General features: G+C 45.9%; 1 protein-coding gene across 5 annotated transcripts in view; it reads left to right on the plus strand.

The window, feature by feature from the left end:
* Window positions 1-21,022, plus strand: part of RICTOR (RPTOR independent companion of MTOR complex 2) — a 607,299-nt gene that overhangs the window by 418,927 nt on the left and 167,350 nt on the right. For 4 of the 5 annotated variants that reach the window (XM_033932568.1, XM_033932533.1, XM_033932551.1 and 1 more), the window contains 2 exons: window positions 327-414; window positions 14,791-14,883. In XM_033932568.1, coding sequence (XP_033788459.1) covers window positions 327-414; window positions 14,791-14,883 — 181 coding nt within the window. The remainder of the gene's footprint in view (window positions 1-326; window positions 415-14,790; window positions 14,884-21,022) is intronic. The other variant, XM_033932543.1, reaches the window with a different exon arrangement.

Here is a 21,022-nt window from a genome sequence, read left to right on the forward strand (position 1 = left end):
TGTTCTCTTCTGTAGGGTTGTTACTGGCTTTGAAACTAATTGACTGGGGGCAGCAGAGAACAAGGAGAAGGAGGAGGTGCTGAAAACAGTGATAAGTATCTCCTACAGACTCACGGGAGCAGATGGAAGACCCTTGGTTCAGCATATCATCTCTATCTACTGTAAAAGGTATTATCAAGATAAGAACCTAATCTCTTTATTTTTGCATTGTCCTTTAAAGAGTGACTCCTGAAGGTAAATTGTTGCCCTAGTGAAACAAATTGTCCAAATGACTTCTACTGTGTAAACTGAAATTTTTTATTGTCTTATTTGTGTTTTTGAGCCAGAATGCAGCGGCCACATGTCTACCTGCCAGTACACCTTTATGGCCAGCTAGTGCACCATAAAACTGGCTGCCATTTGTTGGAAGTTCAGGTGAGAGAATTTGAAAGACATATTCATATGCTACTGTCCAAATATAGGTAAAAAAATATAACTTAAAAGTGTTCTCTAATGAATTAATGTATAAGATAGAGTCCTCAGTAATTATTAATAAAGTCACCAGACCATGGCTTTATACCTTCATTCATCTCAGGATGCAAGCTTCTCTGCTTTGGCCTTTACCCTTGAGAGGAAGGATTGATCAGAGCATTACCTGTGCACCTATCTGTATTTCTATCTCCCCCAGCCACTTTTGGTGGGATACAGAGTTGTATAATTTATTTCTAACATAGATGAGCAGCATTAGGTTATAGTCTATAGCAGTGATGGCTAACCTTTTTGAGCCCGAGTGCCCAAACTGCCGCACAAAACCAAAGAATTTCTTCAAAGTGCCAGCACGTCAATTAAACCTTAATAACAAGATTTTAGTATCTAAAAACTCTTTATAAAGTTGCCTGAACTATGTAACATCATTTTTAAAGGTTGGAATCTTTGTATTGTCAGAGAATCAATTTGATTCACAATCCTTTGGTTTTCATTTCAATTTATTGGCAATTTATAATGTTTTAATGATTTCATTCAATTTAATGAATTTAGGAAAAATATGATTCAGTTACACAATATATTTTAAATGTATTATTCACATAACATGTCAAATGTATCCTGAGTAAAAAAAAAAAGATAAACTTCTTAAAACTGTTAACTGTGTCAAGACTCGGTGTGTATTCCCAAAGAGTCTATACATGTTTTTTTGTAAAATTTACAATCAAATTAGAAAATAGTTAAATCATTACATTTCTAATAATATGATGTAAAGAAAACAAAAGAGCTTTCAATTAAACCAACCGTTTTTATTGGAAATTCCAGATTGGAATACAACAGGGCCATGTAAAGTCCCTTTTTTAAATAACATCTTTAAATAATATTTAAATAACTTAGAAAGTGTCTTAACTGCAAACTGAAAACACTGCTTCATGTAAACATATGCATTGGGCATGCTCTAAAAAAAATTAATGAGATTTTTGTTGTTGCATGCATGCTGATAACTTGTCAATCCTTGGCTCATAGTGCATTAATTTCAGAGCAACACATGCAGCACTCATGTCATCCGTTAATCTGTTTCTAGCATCAGATTTTATATGATTCAAAGCCGAAAACAGCTGCTCACAAGCATAGGATGACCCAAACAAAGTAAGAAGAGCAATCCCAAGTGCTTTCATGGACTTAAAATTGTCTGGCAGAGAATTCCACGCTTTTAGGATTTCATTTTCAGAACTGCTAGCAGTGATTTCATTTGTCACCCTTTCACACTCAATACGTTCAAGAGCCGCACGCAGGTCATTGAATTTACTTTTCCAGATAGAGCTTTCTTGAAATTCCAGTAGCTCCATTTCCAAATTTTGAATATCCAACCACTGTAAGCAGGAAAGATCAAGATCTTCAAATGTGGACTTTTCTGGGGAAGTTATAAATGAAAGGGTTGTCTCCATCTTACGGAACTGAGAAAATCTTTTACTAAAATTCTCCTTTGCTTCGGCTACAATGGTGGAATATGCTTTGTGGATTTCCTGGTGTTTTTTATGACTGTCCACAAATGTTGTAGAATTATCCAAATGTATTTTTAGGTTGGGAAAATATTTTAGCTGTCCACTCTCAAGGTCTTTTTCAAAAACATGCAATTTTCTCTCAAAAGCTTTGATGTCACTAAACATGCTTTCTGCTGTTTTTCCCATGCCTTGTAATTTTTTGTTTAGTACATTAAAGTGGTTAGTAAAATCTGTAAAGAACATGAGATTGGTAAGCCAGGCCATGTTGGTGAGTTGAGGATAGTCTTCCCCCTTTTCGTTCATAAATAGCCTAACTTCTTCCAAGCAGGCCACAAATCTCTCTAACACTCGTCCTCTGCTCAGCCACCGGACATTATTGTACATCAGTAAAGTGTTATATTGTGCCTGAACCTCATCAAGAAGGGCTTGAAATTGTCGAAAATTAAGAGCACGCGCCATGATGAAGTTCACCATTTTTGTTACATCTTTGAGGACATCGTCAAGTTTTTTGCTGCTTTCTTTGGCGCAGAGAGCCTCTTGATGTATTATGCAGTGAAATTGAATCAGTGGCTGTTTTGCTTCCTTAGCAAAGAAATGAATGAATTCTGATGTTGTCCCCACCATGCTAGGTGCTCCATCGCTAGTAACTGAAACTACTTTTTCTGGACTTATGTCTAGTGATGAAAAAGCCTCCATCACAGCATTGTGGATATCTATCCCTTGTGTTCTTCCAGGCAAAGACAGCAGTTTTACCAGTTCTTCTCTCATGATGTCACCAGTAGCATAACGCAAAATGAGCGCTAGTCTTGCATGGTTAGTAATATCTGTACTTTCATCCAAGCACATGGAGTAGAAGGGTGCTTTTTGTAAGTCACAAGTAAGCTGTTGACTAACATCAGCAGCCATTCGCAGAACCCTATCTTTTGCAGTATTTCTGCTTAGCGGCATCTCAGAGATGCGCTGCACAATTTTATCCTTGTTTTGGAAATCATGGAAGAGTGAATTACTCCCAGCCAAAATTGCCTTTTTGATAAAATCTCCATCAGAGAGGGGCTTACCATGTTTTGCCATGCACAGTGAAATTTGAAAGCTGGCAACTGTAAGATGATTAGTTTTTGAAAGATAGTTGCTAAAACTAAGAGACTGGGAGTGATATTTCTTTAATTTTCCTACAAGGAGCTCTTTTCTTTGAGCTAAACCAAGTTCAGCAACACTGTTATGGTTGGTCTCAAAGTGACGTTTGACACTTGATGTGCGAGACACAACACTTTCATTACACATAATACACAATGCTTTACCACTGCGTTCAATCACTCCATATGTACTCTGTCCAGGCCTCTTGGAATGGTCTTCCACTTTCTGTTTTTGCTTTTTTTGCTGTACTCATTTTTTTTGTTCAAGACTTCAAGTCTACAAAAAGATAAAATTTGTATAATAAAAAAAATCTAATGAAGTGCTGTATACAAATCCGTCCCCATAAAAAAATATGTGATTGGGGAATTTTACTAATTGTAGACATCCGTTTTGGTCAAAAAATATACTGTCCGGGTGAAAACCGGACTTGTGCAACCTGAGTGTATGGGAAAAGGACTTTTATTTTTCATTATTGGAGCCTTTGTTATTTTATTATGATGTTTACAAAAGCACTGTGAAGGGCCACATATACACTTTACTGTTTTTTGCTATATTGAGTTTTCTATAAGGTACAGCGCAGAGGATTAGTGTGTTGGTTGTTCACAGAGAGCCCAGCCCTCCTCTCAGCTTACTGAACTTCTCTATGCAATCATCATAAGCAGCTTTTTTATTTCCTCGAATTTAGCATGTCCCCCATGGAAGATACAGAGGTTTTTACAGAGGAGCACATTATTAGACACATTAACTTCCCCCCATATCCTCACCTCTCTAGCATGGGAGCACTGTTCCTGATTACAGATGTCACATGTGGAGTTACACTACAGCCTCACTGAGTTCCTGTGACAGACTCAGTGTGAAGCTTCTCTTCCTCCCCCCACTTCCCCCTCACACACTGCCTGGCTCATAGGATACTAAGGGGAAGGCAGGCAGGCTAAACATCCACTCACAGGACTGCAGACAGCACAGGAGGATGGGCCGCGGCCCACCGGGATAATGCCCGGTCCTCCCAATGGCCAGTCCGGCCCTGTTGCCAGGTGAGCTGCAAAGCAGACACCGGCACACTCGCCTCCCGCCGCGCCGCATATCTTAATTGCGGACTAGAGAGTTGCGCGGGGACAGAAATCCCACCCGTCCCCTGCCAAAGTCTCACTCGTCCCCACCCGTCCCCGTGAGGAATCCCTCCATCCCCACCCGTCCCCGTAAGGAATGTCCTCCGTCCCCGCCCGTCCCCGTGAGGAATCCCCTCCGTCTCCGCCCGTCCCTATAAACTTCAGAAATAGTTATTTCATTTAATTATGCTACTGAATTAAAGGCTCTGGTAGAAACCCATTTACAAATAAGCAAAAAGACTTTATTAATTTGTAAATATTAATTGGGAAGAATACACACTTTGTAAACAGGTTTCTACCAGAGCCTCTTTTGTTTATAAATTTTTATCAACACAACTAATATACTACTTTATCCTGAAGCAAAAAAAAAAGAAAAAAAGAAATAGAATTCTTTTCCTACCTTTGTTGCCTGGTTTCTGCTTTCCTCATGTTCTCATTCAGTTCCTTCCATCCACTGTCTCTCTTCCTTCTGCGTTTTCCATTTGCTCTGTTACTGTGCCTCTCCCTTTATCTCCCCTTCCAAATTGGTCTGGCACCCATCTTCTTCCCTCCGCTCCCCCAATAGTCTGGCATCTCTGTCTTCTTCCCTGCCAGCGTCTTCTCCCCACTCTCTCTTCCCCATTTCCTTTCAGCGTCCTTCTCCCCCCCCCATCTTCCCCATGTCCTGTCAGCGTCCTTCTCCCCCCTCTGTCTTCCCCATGGCCTTTCAGCATCCTTCACCCCCCCGTCTTCCCCATGGCCTTTCAGCGTCCTTCTCCACCCCACCCCCCATCTTCCCCATGTCCTTTCAGCGTCCTTCTCCACCCCTTTGTCTTCCCCAGTGCTTTCAGCGTCCTTCTCCCCCCTCCTTCTCTCCCACCCTGGGTGCAGCACAGCCGGCCAGGTCCCCTTACTTTTGTGGCGCTTCCGTGACCGACAGACCGACAACAGCCCCGGTCTGACAAACCTCCCTGCCCTTAACCGCGAATCTAAATTTCCTTCTTGCAGCTGCTGTAAGAAGGTAATTTAGATTTGCGGTTAAGGGCAGGGAGGTTTGTCGGACCAGGGCTGTTGTCGGTCGGTCGGGTTAGCTCCACAAAAGTAAGGGGACCTGGCCAGCTGTGCTGCACACGGGGCAGGGCGCCCCCCTCCCTTTGTAGCCACTCGAGCCGCGAGGCTACTCCTCCCTACCTGCTCTGCTTGCAGCACAGAGCCGAACGGAAGTCTTCCCAACGTCAGCGCAGACGTCGGAGGGAGGGAGGGCTTTGTTTACCGATGTCAGCGCTGATGTCGGGAAGACTTCTGTTCGGCTCTGTGCTGCAAGCAGAGCAGGTAGGGAGAAAAGCCGCACGACTTAGTATATCCAGCCCCGCAGGAACCCCGCGACCCTCAGAGGCGTCCCCGCGACCCGCGCAGCTCTCTATTGCGGACCTTCCCGCGTGCCAGCTGCAAGGCCTTCGCGTGCCACAGCTGGCATGCGTGCCATAGGTTCGCCATCGCTGGTCTATAGGCTTGATGAGTCTCGGTTTGCTCTCTGTAACCTCTCAAATCTTGGCACAAGACAAGGGGCATAACCCCCAGGACATCATGTCTGGTTGACAGATAGATGCTTCTATACCCTTCATAAAGGAATCACCAACCACTACTACCCTAAACCACTACTACCCTTTGCCTCCTTAGTGGTCACTGATCTGGCAACTTTGGGAGGAGTGGGGGGTTGAACATTGATTCTTCCTGTCCTGGGATGATCTCATCACCCTTACTTCCCAGGCTGCATACCAATTCCTCAGTTTGAGAGAAGGTACAGTCAAGTTATCAGTTTTAAAGCATCTGGCGTTATGTATCCAGTTTTTCTCTTTTAGCACAGTTGCTGCTAATTTTCTGCTGAAGATCGTTGATGCTTCAAGAAGCATTTGTCAGATGTATTTCTTGTTCTTGTACAATCCCACTTTATTTTGGGACCATGGGTTATTTCTGTCTACCTGCTAGAAAATTGTAGGAAGCCTCAAACTTCACAGACTTAAACCCCTCCCCCTCTTACCTCATCCCTGTCCCTGTCAGCATTAGTTTGCCTTTCTACAAGCCAGGCTATAGGAGCTTGTCTTTTCTACTTGTGTTTTATTTTGTGTGATTTCAGTCTTTGCGTTTTGTGGTTTTCTCCCTTGTGCTGTGGAGGTTCCTGCGGGGACAGCTCTGACTGTGGGAGATCGCAGACCTTTGGTAAAATCTGCTTCTGGAGGGGTTCCCTGATTGTCATTAAACCCCTTAGGCAGCTTGCACATCGGATTGGGGCTCAGGGACCGTTCCCTTGGGAGCTTGTTCATCCCAGGTTTGTCTGTTAGTGGGTTGAGCACAGGCTGCGTGATTCCATGGAGGCATGCCCAGGATCTGAGCTAGATGTGTCACTTCACCAGGCGTCTGCACGGCATGTCCAAGGGTGGCGGAGGTACCCGCTCATGGAGGTCTGGCCGGCAGTGCAGTCAGAAAACTCAGAATTCAGCTTTCCAGCTATTTGAGGCAGAGGATCTCCATGTGAGTTGTTTCAGCTCTGTCTGCAGTGTTTTCTAGTCAGCACATGGTTTTGTGAGTAGACAGCTGACAGTGATTTTTTTTGGGGGGGGTCTTAAAAAGGGATTTTGGGGTGGTTTCCCTGCATGCCCTAACCACCCACCCCTAAAATCACAATTTTTGAGGGTTCTCTGTAGTTTTCCCGGGCTATTTTTAGTCAAAATAGGCACCCTCAGTGGCCATCTTGGATTTTTCCTGATTTGATTTTAAGATACACCGTCAGTAGCTCGCAGGGCATTGGCCTGCCAACAATCTTGCCCCGACATTTGCGCGCAGCAAGTGCATGCATGAAGGGAGGGGAATTGTTGGCGTGCCAATGTAAGTATAGTGAGGTTTTGCGGGAAAGATTGCGGCGGCATTGAGCACCCCCACAGATGGAAAAATCTCCATAGCGCGCGACTTCTAAGTTTAGTGGGGGGGGTTCTCCACACACACCACCCCACACCTACCCTGAAGCAGAGCACGAGTGAAGTCCCACACACACACCCTGAGAACTGAAAAATGAAGAAAAACGGCGGTGTACACTTGTCTTCTATGTGAATGTCGAGGCGGGTTTGTCGGCGCGCCATTCTCCGGCATGCTTTTGATGGGTCACCGATTTTAAAGTTAGTTTTTATAGTTGCCAGCTTTGTTTTTGAAAGAAAACCACATAGTGGACCTCCCTAGGGTAAGACATCATGGATTCATGCCTCATTTGCGGTGGAGGGCTGTCGGATGTGCAGCCATATTCCACGTTCACTGCGGCCCGTGAGGCTTTCCCTGATTCGTTGCCTTAAAACTCCAAAGAGGGTCTTCTAGCGCTTTCTGCCCCAATTCCTGCAAAAATAGCATCTGGGCCCTAGGGAGTGTGCAGGCAACACTAAGGAGAAACGCAAGCGCATCTCAGGAGTTAAACCTCGTAAATCCTGCAAATGTGCTCTGGATTCAGGCTATTTTATCTCTTACCAAACTTATTAATTCTGCCTTATCTGGTCTTTTTTCTGCAGAGATGGGTCACAATGTTCTGTCCCCACTATTGAAGAAAGCTGACTTGGATCCATCCTCACGGTCTAGCTATCAACCTATAGCGAATATTCCTCTACTGACCAAAATGTTAAAGTCCATTATATCCGTTCAGCTTTCATCATATTTAAAGAGATTTTCCATTCTTTTATCTTGCCAACATGAATTCAGACCTAATCTCAGTACTGAATCTCTACTGATCTCACTAATTTCTAAGGTTCAGCAATTGCAAGCGCACAATAAGTTTGCAATTTTGTTACAATTCGATCTATCGGCGGCCTTCAACATCATTCACCATGTTATTTTGATTTACCAACTTTCTGAGATAGGTATTGATTTCACAGTCTTAGACTGGTTTTCAAAATTCTTACGATCTCGCTCATATACTGTTAATATGAATGGCACCATGTCATCCTCTTGGAAGCCTTTATGCGGAGTCCCACAGGGAATCACCTTTATCACCTATTCTTTTCAACATCTACATGACTACTTTGAAGCTTTTCCGTTTATCCCCCTGCGAAACACTATTTACGTATGCAGATGACATTTGTTCTCCTTGAGATAGACTCGAACCTCACTAACCTCATTGGGAATATATTAGAACGTATAACGAAACTTCAGTCTTGGGCCCTTACTGTACAAATGAAACTGAATGAGTTCAAAACAAAGTTACTTTGGCATGGCCCAAAATTAGAGCAGCTACCTTCGTCCATTCTGTTGCCTTCAGGATCTTCACTGCAGATTGAATTCTCAAGTAAAGTTCTGGGTTTCATTATATATTCAACACTTTCATTCAACAACCATCTTAATTCTCTGGTAAAAAAAAATGTTTTTTTTAGTCTCCATATGTTGAAAAAAGTGAGATCCTGTTTCCATCAACAACACTTTGTTGTTCTTGTTCAATCAATCATCCTTTCGAGGCTGGATTATTATAATTCGGTTTATTTAAGCTTGACCAAGAAAAGCTTCAACTGATCCAGAATACTGCTGCTAGGCTGATCTTTGCAAAAAGTAAATTTGATCACGTCTCTCCGCTCCTGCAAAAACTTCCAATATTTTCCAGGGTGTATTTTAAAGGTGCCTGCTTAACATTTAAGATTTTACATGGCATCCTTCCTCTTTTAATTTCCCTGTCCTGGAATTCTGTAAGATCTGACATTACCAGATCCACTCAAAAATTTAAATTGTCCTTTCCTAAGTTGAAAGGTTATACCTACATTGGCAAATTAGGGAAGTCTCTACTTTTCAAAATTACTGAGCTGTGGAATAATTTTCCTATTCATCTGCACGATCTGGGCTCTTTCTAACCATTTCGAAAACATCTGAAAACTTGGCTATTTTCAAAGTTGTAAATTCCGCATACTATTCCAAATCCATATTGTATCTGTTCTCCTTTCTAATGTCTTGTAAACCGTACCGAGCTCTACTGTTATAGAGAAGATGCGGTATATAAGCCTAAGGTTTACTTTAGTTTAGTTTAAATCCTCCAAACAATCCAAAAGTGGTACGCAGGGGTCTGATCCTGCTACAGAGGATGAGTTTTCCCTGGATTTTGTTAATATGCTTTATCAGGCATACTTGATTAAACAGTCTCTGCTTCCGTGCCGGTCACAGGGACCTCTGCTTCAGTGGACCAAGATCTTTTGTCTTACCTCCCCTTGAGGGTGCCTGGAGGTAAACCGGTAGTGCCTGTGGTTGCTCCAGATATACTTTCCACACCTCAGCTTTTGCGTGAGGGAACTGCAGCAGCTGCAGACGTGGCAGATCTGGTGTATCTACAGGATCCAGATCAGTTCAGCGCCCCTGATTTGGGGGAGGATCCCACTGTGCGCAGATTTTTCAAGCATGCACATCTTGTGGATTTGATCTCTGAATTAAAGCTACTGTCTGAGCAGCCTGTCGTTGCAGAATGTTCCCTCATGAGTGACAAGGGGCCACAATCCACCTCTTTTTCTGATCATCCTGACATCGTTCGGATTCTTAAGGACATCTGGGAGACTCCTGAGGGTCCCTTGAAATTTTCTCACGCCGTGGCTGGCGTTATCACATGATAGATGCCTTTAACAAGCGCTTTGCTTCCCCGAAGGTGAATTCCTCGGTGGTGCAGATCACCAAGCGCACTTCTCTCCCCAGTGATAGGAAAATGGGAGTGGATTATATGGCTGCCTTGTATGACATCTTGAAAGTTTTTGCTAAGCTTTCTGTCTATTCTGCTTCAGGATGCTCTGGATGTGGCAGTGGTCTGGATATTCTTTTTCTAAAGTGACCTTTAAGGGACAGCTGCTGTTCGGCCTGGGTCTGGATGACCTTATGGCCAGTGTGCAGGACCACAGTCCCAAGTTGCTGCCTGTGACTAGATCCCACCCTTCCAGGGGTTAGGGGCATCCTAATTTTCATTCTTTCAAGCGCTCTCGACTGTACTCGGGCCCTTCAATGGGCCAGCATTCCTCTTCATCTGTCAGACCATGCTTCGGCGGTTCTCGACATCAGCTGTCCACGGGGAATCATCCGATGGCTCCTGCAAAGAAGCAATTCTGACACCAGGCCGGTGTCTTCCCTAACCCCCCCCCCCCCCCCCCAGCACATGAGGGGGCAGTTGTTGGCTTTTCTGGCGAAATGGCAGGCCATTACCTCCGACTGCTGGGTCTTGGAGGTTCTCAGAGTTGGCTGCAAACTGGAGTTTCTCTGTCCTCTGACTGAGTATTTTCTGGATTCCATGGTGGGCCACCTCAAGAAGGCGGTTTGGGTGCACGCCACAGTCCGCAGATTACTAGATATTGCAGCCTTAGAACCTATTCTAGAGTGAAACTTGTGCTCTGGGAGATACTCGATATACTTCATCATTCCAAAGAAAGGCTCTGATAATTGGAGACCAATTTTGGACCTTAAGGCGGTCAATACGGTGCTAAAAGTGCCTCACCCACACAGAGACGGTGCGCTCAGTGATAGCATCAGTGGTGCCAGGGAAGTTCCTAGCATCTCTGGATCTGACGGAGGCATACCTTCACATTCTCAGTTTTCCAGACTACTGGAATTATCTGAAATTCCACGTCTTGCGGGAAACATATCCAGTTTGTGGTGATGCCTTTTGGGTTGGTGATGGCACCCAGGACCTTCACCATGGTGGTGATGGTGGCCTATCTTCGCACCCTAGGTGTCCTGGTACACACATAGCTGGATGACTGGTTGATCGCAGTCCAAGGGATGTTAAGCCGTTCAGCAGGTGGTACAGTTGCTTCAGCACCTAGGCTGGGTCATCAGTTTCTAGAAGAGTCACTTCGAGCCAACACAGGATTTGGAATACTTAGGAGTTTGATTTCACACGGGACAGAACAAAGTGCTCTTGCTTTTGTCCCATCAGGCGATGCGCTGTCAAGTTATCAGGGACCTTCAAGCCACTCCGGTCCCAATGGCATTGCAGTATCTACAGATTCTGGGGACCATGGTGGCAATGATCGATGTGGTCCCTTGGGCAAGAGCCCGTCTGCGTCTGCTGCAGGATACTCTGCTTTTTCACTGGAATCCCCAACGAAATCTGTTACATGCACCCCTGCCTTGGACAACTGTGGAATGCAACAGTCTTGCATGGTGGTTGCGACCCCTCTCGCTATCCAGGTGCCTTCCCTTCCAGATCTCGGATTGGTTGATTCTGTCTACGGATGTGAGATTTAAAGGCTGGGGAGCGTGTGTATGACTGTCCCTATTCAGGGCCAGTGGGCTCCCTCAGGTTGATTAATTGCCTGGAGCTTCGAGCGATTCTGCTGGCTCTTCTCTACTTTAAGGGTCATCTCCATCATCGAGCAGTCCACTTATTCTCAGACAATGTTACGCCGATCTTCAAAAATGGTTCGAGGAGAAACCCGGGAAACTACAGACCGGTGAGTCTGACCTCGGTACTGGGAAAGATGGTAGAGGCGCTGATAAAGGACCACATCGTTGACCACCTTGACGGACACAATCTGATGAGGACCAGCCAGCATGGTTTCAGCAAAGGCAGATCTTGTTTGACAAACTTGCTGCATTTCTTCGAGGGAGTAAACAGGCAGATAGACAAGGATGACCCGGTTGACATTGTATATCTGGACTTTCAGAAGGCCTTCGACAAGGTTCCGCATTAATTACTTTGAAAAATTGCGAGCCATGGAATCGAGGGTGAAATACTCATGTGAATTAAAACTGGCTGGAGCATAGGAAACAGAGAGTGGGGGTAAATCAGGGATCTCAAAGTCCCTCCTTGAGGGCCGCAATCCAGTCGGGTTTTCAGGATTTCCCCAATGAATATGCATTGAAAGCAGTGCATGCACATAGATCTCATGCATATTCATTGGGGAAATCCTGAAAACCCGACTGGATTGCGGCCCTCAAGGAGGGACTTTGAGATCCCTGGGATAAATGGACAATACTCGGACTGGAAAAGCGTCACCAATGGGGTGCCTTAGAGCTCGGTGCTTGGACCCGTGCTCTTCACCATCTTTATAAACGATCTGGATATAGTTACGATGAGCGAGGTGATTAAATTTGCAGACGATACAAAGTTATTCAGAGTAGTGAAGATGCAGGGTGATTGAGAAGATCTGCAACGTGACATAATCAGGCTCGAAGAATGGGCATAGACATGGCAGATGAAGTTCAATGTGGACAAGTGTAAAGTGATGCATGTCGGTAACAAAAATCTCATGCACGAATATAGGGTGTCCGGGGCGGTACTTGGAGAGACCTCCCAGGAAAGGGACTTAGGAGTTCTGATCAACAAGTCGATAAAGCTGTCGGCGAAAAGGGCAAACAGAATGCTAGAAATGATAAAGAAGGGGATCACGAACAGATCGGAGAAGATTATCATGCCTTTCTACAGGGCTATGATGCGCCTTCACCTGGAGTACTGCATCCAGCACTGGTCGCCATACATGAAGAAGGTCACATTACTACTCGAAAGGCTCCAGAGAAGAGCGACTAAGATGGTTAAGGGATTGTTGGAGCTGCCATACAGCGAAAGATTAGAGAAACTGGGCCTCTTCTCCCTCGAACAGAGGAGATTGAGAGGGGACATCATCGAAACATTCAAGGTACTGAAGGGGATAGACTTAGTAGATAAGGACAGGTTGTTCACCCTATCCAAGGTGGGGAGAACGAGAGAGCACTCTCTAAAGTTGAAAGGGGATAGATTCCGTTCAAACATAAGGAAGTTCTTCTTTACCCGGAGAGTGGTGGAAAACTGGAACGCTCTTCCAGAGTCTGTCATAGGTGAAAACACCCTCCAGGGATTCAAGACAAAGTTAGATATGTTCCTGCTGAACAAGGACGTACGCTGATAGGGATAGTCTCAGTCAGGGCGCTGGTCTTTGACCAGAGGGCCGCCGCGTGAGCGGACTGCTGGGTATGATGGACCACTGGTCTGACCCAGCAGTGGCAATTCTTATGTTCTTCCCCCTTGGACTTGATGCTCAAGACAGTTTTTCTGGTCGCAGTTACTTCAGTGCCAGGCTCTTTCTTGTCAAGAGCCCTTCCTGAGGATCTCAAATACTGGGATTTCCTTGTGCACAGTCCCTTCCTTTCTGCCCAAGATGATTTCAATTTTGCATATTAATTGGGAAATTTGTTTGCCTATTTTTCACCCTTTTGGCTCAAAGACGTAGGATTGCATCTTGAGAAAATTGGACGTAGGCAGAGTTATTCTGTGCTATATGGAGGTCTAGAGTTTCTTCTCTCTTACCATCTGTTTGTGCTGATTCATTCTTCCAAGTGGGGCACTCCCATTTCCTCAGCCACTATTTCCAGATGGATCCGTAGGGCCATTTTGTCAGCCTGCATTCTTTCTGGGAAACAGTCTCCTGTCTCTGTTAAGGTGCATTCAACCAGAAGTATAGCTTTTTCGTGTGCCGAAGCTAGAGCGGTCTCCCTAGAGGAGATTTACAGGGCAGCGACATAGTCCACTCTGCACAGGTTTGCTAAATTTTACTAAGTTGATGTAACGGCAAGACAGGACTCTGCCTTCGGGCCCTCAGTCTTGAAGGCCGGCACAATCAGCCTGCCCAAACTCTTTGGGACTACTTTTGTACATCCCACTTGTCTAGAATTTCTCACTTATTGCACTGGAAAAAGAGATTATGTCTTGATTATATCTTTTCCAGTAGATAGGTGAGACTTTTTAGACTCCCGCCTTGTTATTCCTGCACTTACCTACTGTCTCATTCTGTTTGTGCTTCTCCAAGTTTGATTCTTGGATGCCAGTCAACTCTTTGGGCTTTGAAGAATACTGTATTCTCTCCGTATCCACAGGGGTTAGGTGCAGAGCTAGACCGCGAAGTGTGAAAAAAACGCGAATAACTTTTTGGCCGGCTCTGACCCACCCCCGTCTCCCTCCTGCATCCCTGGAACCTTACCTGGTGGTCTAGCGATAAAGCGGGGCAAGAGCGATCTTCCTATGCTCCTGCCCTGTGCAGAGCATAGGAAGATCGCTCTTGCCCCGCTTCACCGCTAGACCACCAGGTAAGGTTCCGGGGAGGCTCAGATGGCTAAAAAATAGCCCAAAAAGGAAATTGTTTCTTTAAAAACATCTCAAATAACCGAATCCTGCGGATACTGAAACTGTGGATTCGGAGGGAGAAGTGTATACGTTCAAATTGTATACCGGGATAGTTCCTGAGCTCATTTGATGCTTCTATTGGCTGTTTTAAAATTTGATGTTCTCAGGTTACTTTATTTAAGCAGAACAGTTGATACTTGGGAAAGTTCCCATTGTTGTCCCTACTTCACATACTATCCTTGGAGCTCTTTGTGCTTGGGTACTAACTGTAGAGGGTGTTTAAGCTCCCAATGAGAGTTGCAGAAAAAATCCGGAGTGGATTCATTCTGCATATGGCATGTGACCATTGGGAGATAACCCCCTTTTCTAAAATGTGTCACCTATTCTGTGGAAAAGATATTATCAAGGTAAGGATATAATCTCTTTTTAATAGAGCCAAGAAGCATGGACTTTGAACTGAAGGATCTAGCAAGGACTGCTTGAAACAATTTTTTTTTTGTATTTCTAGAGCATTGTTCCAGATCTGAGCTATACTGTTCGTTCTCCAATGTTAGACAAATGGGAAGGGATAAAACAGCTGAAAGCAGCACTATGGGCCTTGGTAAGAAATATGCATATTATATTGTGGCTTCAATAGGTTGTCATTTTGTTATAAGTATTACAAAATTGTGAAGGAAATAACTAATTTGATTTTCAATTTTATCAACATGTTTTTTTTTTAGGCCAAAGGTATAAAGGAAACTACTTGTCATGCATGCTTGTACAAATGAAACAATATTACGGAGAGTGTGGCACAGTAGTTAAAGCTACAGCCACAGTACCCTGAGGTTGTAGATTCAAACCCATGCTGCTCCTTGTGACTTTGGGCAACTTAGTTAATCCCACCATTGCTCCAGATATATTAGATAGCTTGTGAGCCCATTGGAACAGACAGGGAAAAAGTAAATTCTTGTAAACCGTTCTGAACTCCCCTAGAACAGTATAGAAAATTGAATGAATAAATAAATAAATTATGGATCATCTTTTAAATACCTTTGCATTCTGAAAAAGGACCTTTTTTCCTGTTGATGCATGATAATGGATCACTACATGTATAGTTCATAAAACCACATGAGGTTCAGTCTTCATGGCAAAGGTTGTTGGACCAATGATTTTATTTTTTACCTGGGTGGAGCTTGAGCATTAATGGCATCTTTGGGATCTCAGGTATGATGGTGCTGTAATATTTTTCTATGTGTACACGGAGGGCTAGATTCTCAAAAAGCCACATAAAAAATTGATGGGCTGCTGTTGCAGCTATTATAGTACCGATTTTAAAAAAGCGAGTCATTCTCCAAAAAATGCTCATGCAAATGAGGTTGGCGGAGAGTAACGAAAATTCACTAAGTTTGCAGGAGGCCATCTCTGATGATAGCTATGGCACATGCACAGAATAAACGCAAAAAAAAAAACAAAAAATCGAGCCGCAAGGACAGTAGGAGAGATGCACACTATTCTCGCCGCCAACTAATACACTTCTCCCGGCAGCAGGAGAGATGCCCAATCTCTCTCACTGCCCTGCAACATTACAACCCCCATCCCCGCAGCAGTAGAGATGCCCAACCTCTCCCACCATCAAGAAACACCCCCCACCTTCAAAACCCTTTGGCAGTGGGAGATATGCCCATGCTCTCCCGCCGCCATGCAACACCATCCCCTCTCCCCACAGCGGGAGAGATGGCCAATCTCTTCCACTGCCGAGAACCCCCCCAATCCCCCTCAGCAGTGGGAGAGATGCCCACTCTCCTACCGCCACACAACACCCCCTCCCATGCCTCTGATGACCCCTGTCCTCTCCCCCCTTACCTTGGTTAGATGACTGGCTGGAGGGATGCCTACTCCATCTAGCCAGCTGGTTCGCCTCTTCAAAATGGTGGGCCTTCTCCCTGGTGCATCTGGGATGCACCAGATAGGGGCCTGAGGCTCTGATTGGCCCAGGTTGTTTTAAGGCCCCTCCTATGTGTGGGGCCAAATGTGTCTAGGCCAATCAGAGCCTTAGGCCCCTCCCCAGGTACACTAGGGCAGAGCCTAAGACTCTGTCCTAGACACATAAGGCTCCACGGATAGGAGGGGCCTTAACATGGGCCAATCAGCCTCAGGCTCCTACCCTGGGCATCCAGGGAGGGTCCTAAGACTCTGATTGGCCCAGGTTGTTTAAGTCCTCTCCTAGGATGCACCAGGGAGGGGAATGCCCACCATTTTGAAAGGCGGGCTAGCTGGCCGGAGGGAGTAGGCATCCCTCCAACCAGCCATCTAACCCAAGGTAAATGTGTATCTCCTCCAGAAGAACTTTCATCAAATTCATCAGACAGAAGGGTAAAGCTTTACTAGTTTAACTGGAGTCTAACAGTGAACCCAGAGGATAGCTTCCTGAAGCTTTAGATTATGATGAACCTCCTAAAGAGCTCCTTAATTTGCCTCTACATAAATTCTTTAAAGGGGTTCTTTTTAAGAACTGGGAGACCCCTCTCACTCTTCCTATTGCTCCAAGGAAGATAGACACTTTATATAGAATTCAATCCTGTCCTGGCTTTGATAAGCCACAACTATCTCATCAGACTTTACTGGTGGAATCTACTTTTAAAAAATCTTTCAGCATCAGAGCATATGTTATCCCAGGACAAGCAGGCAGCATATTCTTGACTGATGGGTGACGGCACCGACGGAGCCCCGGTACGGACAATTTTAGAGTGATTGCACTCTAAGAACTTAGAACGTTCTAGTTAGGCCGCACCGCGCGTGCGCGAGTGCCTTCCCGCCCGACGAAGGCGCGCGGTCCCCAGTTTCTTAGTTTCCGCGGAGCTAAGAAGATGCGTGTTTCCAACGGCTGTTGGAAATTTTTTTCATTGTTACTCGCCTTCCCGCGCGCGCGTTCTTTTTCTTCGAGAATTGTTCTCTTTCTTATTTTATTTAGTTTGTGTTCAAAAAAAAAAAAAAAAATCACTTTTTTTCGATTTTTTTCGGTCGGCCCCGGCAGGGCCTGTTGGCACCATCGAAGCCTCAGGCTTCGATTTTGCTACGGCCGTTTTTCCCTTCATGCCCCCTTCACCGGGTTTTAAAAAGTGTCAGCGGTGTGCGCGCCCTATATCATTATCCGACCCGCACAAGTGGTGCCTGCAGTGTCTGGGTCCGGACCATAGGGCAGAAACTTGCACCCGCTGTAGTTCTCTTCAAAAGAGAACTTTAAAAATCGGCAAATACAGCAGCGGATCCTTTTCGGTACCGCTATGGAAGTTCCACCGGTATCGACTCCTGCAACTTCCTCCAAGTCGACACCGGTAGTGTCGACACTGCAAGATCCATCGCCGGTGTCGCACCCCGTAGGTAAGCCGGCTAAGAAGCCTTCCCCTACTGTTCTCGGGCCGCCAGTCGAGCATGCAGTGAGCCAAGTCCTGCAGACTGCGCGCCGGCCCCGAAAGCGCTCCACTTCCATTGAAGTTACTGCCTCTTCATCGGCATCGACTTCGCCTGAGTGTCGAGCTGCACCGCAGGTACCGAGCAAGAAAAAAGCGGTACCGGTGCCATCGGGACCGACTCTGGATGAGCGTATTGCCTCCATCCTACAGGTCCAACTTAAGGAGCAACTGCAACAATTGCTCCCGGCTCTACTGACTCCGAACCTTCCAGTGTCGGTACCTACTGAGCCTTCGGTGCCGATTGTCGATCAGCCTCTTTTAATCGGCATCGACATTATCGGCACCGCAAAAATCTATATCTATGCCTGTTCTGTCCGTAGAGCCGAAGTCTCTTCGGCGTACTGCTTACTCGGCTTCTGATCCGATACCGTTCTCTGACACCCGTACCGCTGTGCAGTCACCAGGTACGGTATCCACACGTTCAGGGAAATCGGTACGCAAGACCAAGCATACCGAATCCTCCACTCCCCTTTCTCAGGGCCATCTTCAATCGGTACGGGACCCTGACTTGTGGGATGACTCTGACAATCTCCTCGGTACCGAGGAAGATTATTCGTCTGATGAGGATGATCCATCGGTGCAGGATCCTGCTAGTAAGCCAGAGCACTCCTCCTTCACCAAGTTCCTAAAGGAGATGTCAGACACCCTTTCAATTCCTCTAGAGTCTGACTCTAAAAAATCCAAGGCATTTCTCGATGCTTTGGATTTTGACCAACCTCCCAAAGAGTTTTTGAAGTTACCCCTCCATGACATCTTAAGGGAAACTTTTTACAAAAATTTGGAAACTCCTCTAACAATTCCAGGAGCCCCTAGGAAACTGGAATCACTTTATAAAGTGATTCCTATTCCAGGGTTTGACAAACACCAACTTCCCCATGAGTCTCTGCTGGTGGAGTCGACCCTGAAGAAATCTACGGGAGCTAGTGTATATGCCTCTGTCACTCCTGGCAGAGAGGGCAAGGCCATGGATAAATTTGGGAAACGTCTTTACCAAAATGCGATGTTGGCCAACTGTTCAGGTAATTACGCGTTTCACTTCTCTTTTTACCTGAAACATCTCATCCAACAGGTGGCCTCTTTTCAAAAGTATATTCTGGACCGTAAACTTCCTGCATTTCAACAATGCACCTCCAGCCTTTTGCAACTCAGGAAGTTTATGGTCCATTCAATTTATGATACTTTTGAACTGACATCACGGGCCACTGCTATGTCTGTAGCGATGAGATGGTTTGCATGGCTCCGAGTCTCAGACCTGGATGTAAACCACCAGGACCGGCTTGCCAATGCGCCCTGCCTAGGGGATGAGCTATTTGCGGAGTCCATGGATACCACCACACAAAAGCTTTCTGCCCATGAAACACGGTGGGACACCTTGTTGAAAAATAAGAAGAAGCCTCCTCCTCCTCGTCCATTTAGACAACAACCATCGTATCAGAGGAGGTTTTCTGCTCGGCCGGTTCAGCCTCATCCTCCTCAACCTCGGAGGCAACGCCAACAGCACCAACAGGCTCGTCAGCAACAGCCGCCTACCGTAAAGTCTGCCCCTCAAACTAAGCCGACGCAGCCCTTTTGACTCCCTTCTCCAGGGCATTGCCAGTCTTCCTCCCTCCTGTCCTCTTCCACAGCCCATAGGAGGTCGACTTCACGTTTTTCACTCTCGATGGGAAGTAATCACCACCGACCAGTGGGTGCTCTTGATCATAGCCCACGGCTACTCCCTAAACTTCCAGACTCCTCCGCCGTTAGGCCTACCAAAAGAGTCTGCTTCCAACAAGTCTCAGTCCCTCCTTCTCGCTCAAGAGGTTCAATCCCTCCTTCTTCTCAACGCCATCGAAGAAGTTCCTCAAGATCAGCGAGGCCAGGGATTTTACTCCCGGTACTTTCTAGTACCCAAAAAGACCGGAGACCTCAGACCAATATTAGATCTCAGAGATCTCAACAAATGTTTGGTCAAGGAGAAGTTCAAAATGCTATTTCTTGCCACCCTATACCCTCTTCTCTCTCAGGGCGACTGGCTATGCTCCCTCGATCTCAAGGAGGCGTACACACACATTCCTATCCATCTGACGTCCAGGCAATATCTACCCTTTCTCATCAACCAACATCATTATCAGTACAAGGTGTTACCCTTCGGCCTGGCCTCCTCTCCCAGGGTGTTCACCAAATGTCTGATTGTGGTTGCGGCCTATCTCCGCTCTCACAACTTTCAAGTCTTCCCTTATCTGGACGACTGGCTGATCAAGGCTCATTCTCCTCAAGCGGTTCAGCTTGCCACCAATCAGACCATTCACTTCCTTCGACTGTTGGGGTTCGAGATCAATCTACCCAAGTCGCACCTCATTCCAACTCAGCGACTTCAATTCATTGGAGCCATTCTGGACACTATTCGGATGAGGGCGTTTCTTCCACCAAACCGCCTTCACACCATCCTTTATCTCTGTCAGCAGGTGTTTCAGCAAACTTCCATCTCTGCAAATCACATGATGGTGCTCTTGGGACACATGGCCTCCACAGTACATGTCACACCCTTCGCACGTCTCCACCTGCGTACTCCTCAATGGACCTTAGCGACCCAGTGGTCCCAAGCGAAGGATCCTTGTTCACAACACATATCTGTGACCTCGTCTCTTCGACAGTCGCTTCTTTGGTGGTTGACATCCTCAAATCTATCCAGAGGTCTACTGTTCCATATACCTCCTCATCAACTAGTCATCACCATGGATTCCTCCCCCTATGCCTGGGGAGCTCACTTGAATGAGTTCCAAACTCAGGGGTTTTGGACTACCCAGGAAAAGAAACACCACATCAATTTCCTGGAACTCCGAGCGATGTTTTATGCCCTCAAGGCATTTCAACATCTTCTCTTCCCTCAGGTACTACTCATTTGCACAGACAATCAAGTTGCAATGTACTACATCAACAAACAGGGAGGGACGGGCTCCCGCCTGTTGTGTCAGGAAGCCCAAAGGATTTGGTCTTGGGCGACAGCTCGTCACTTATTCCTGAAGGCTGTCTACATTAGAGAATGACACGGGGAGCGATCCCCGCAGGGAGCTGCGGCATGGCTGCGGTTTGGCTGCGGGTTATGGAGACTCCAAAGCCAAATCGCCGCAGACACGGGGACAAAAGTTTTCACCGCCCGCAAAAACGGTGAAAAGATTTGTCCCCACAGGCCAATGTACCCCCTTCTAGGAACCGCTATTTACCTGTGTTTCACCGTGTTCGTGACCGGGTGTTTGATGTCTCCGCCATGTTGTCTGTCTCCTCCAACTCTCGATCCAACTT

The sequence above is a fragment of the Geotrypetes seraphini genome, chromosome 1, assembly GCF_902459505.1.
Source record: "Geotrypetes seraphini chromosome 1, aGeoSer1.1, whole genome shotgun sequence".
NCBI lineage: Eukaryota > Metazoa > Chordata > Amphibia > Gymnophiona > Dermophiidae > Geotrypetes > Geotrypetes seraphini.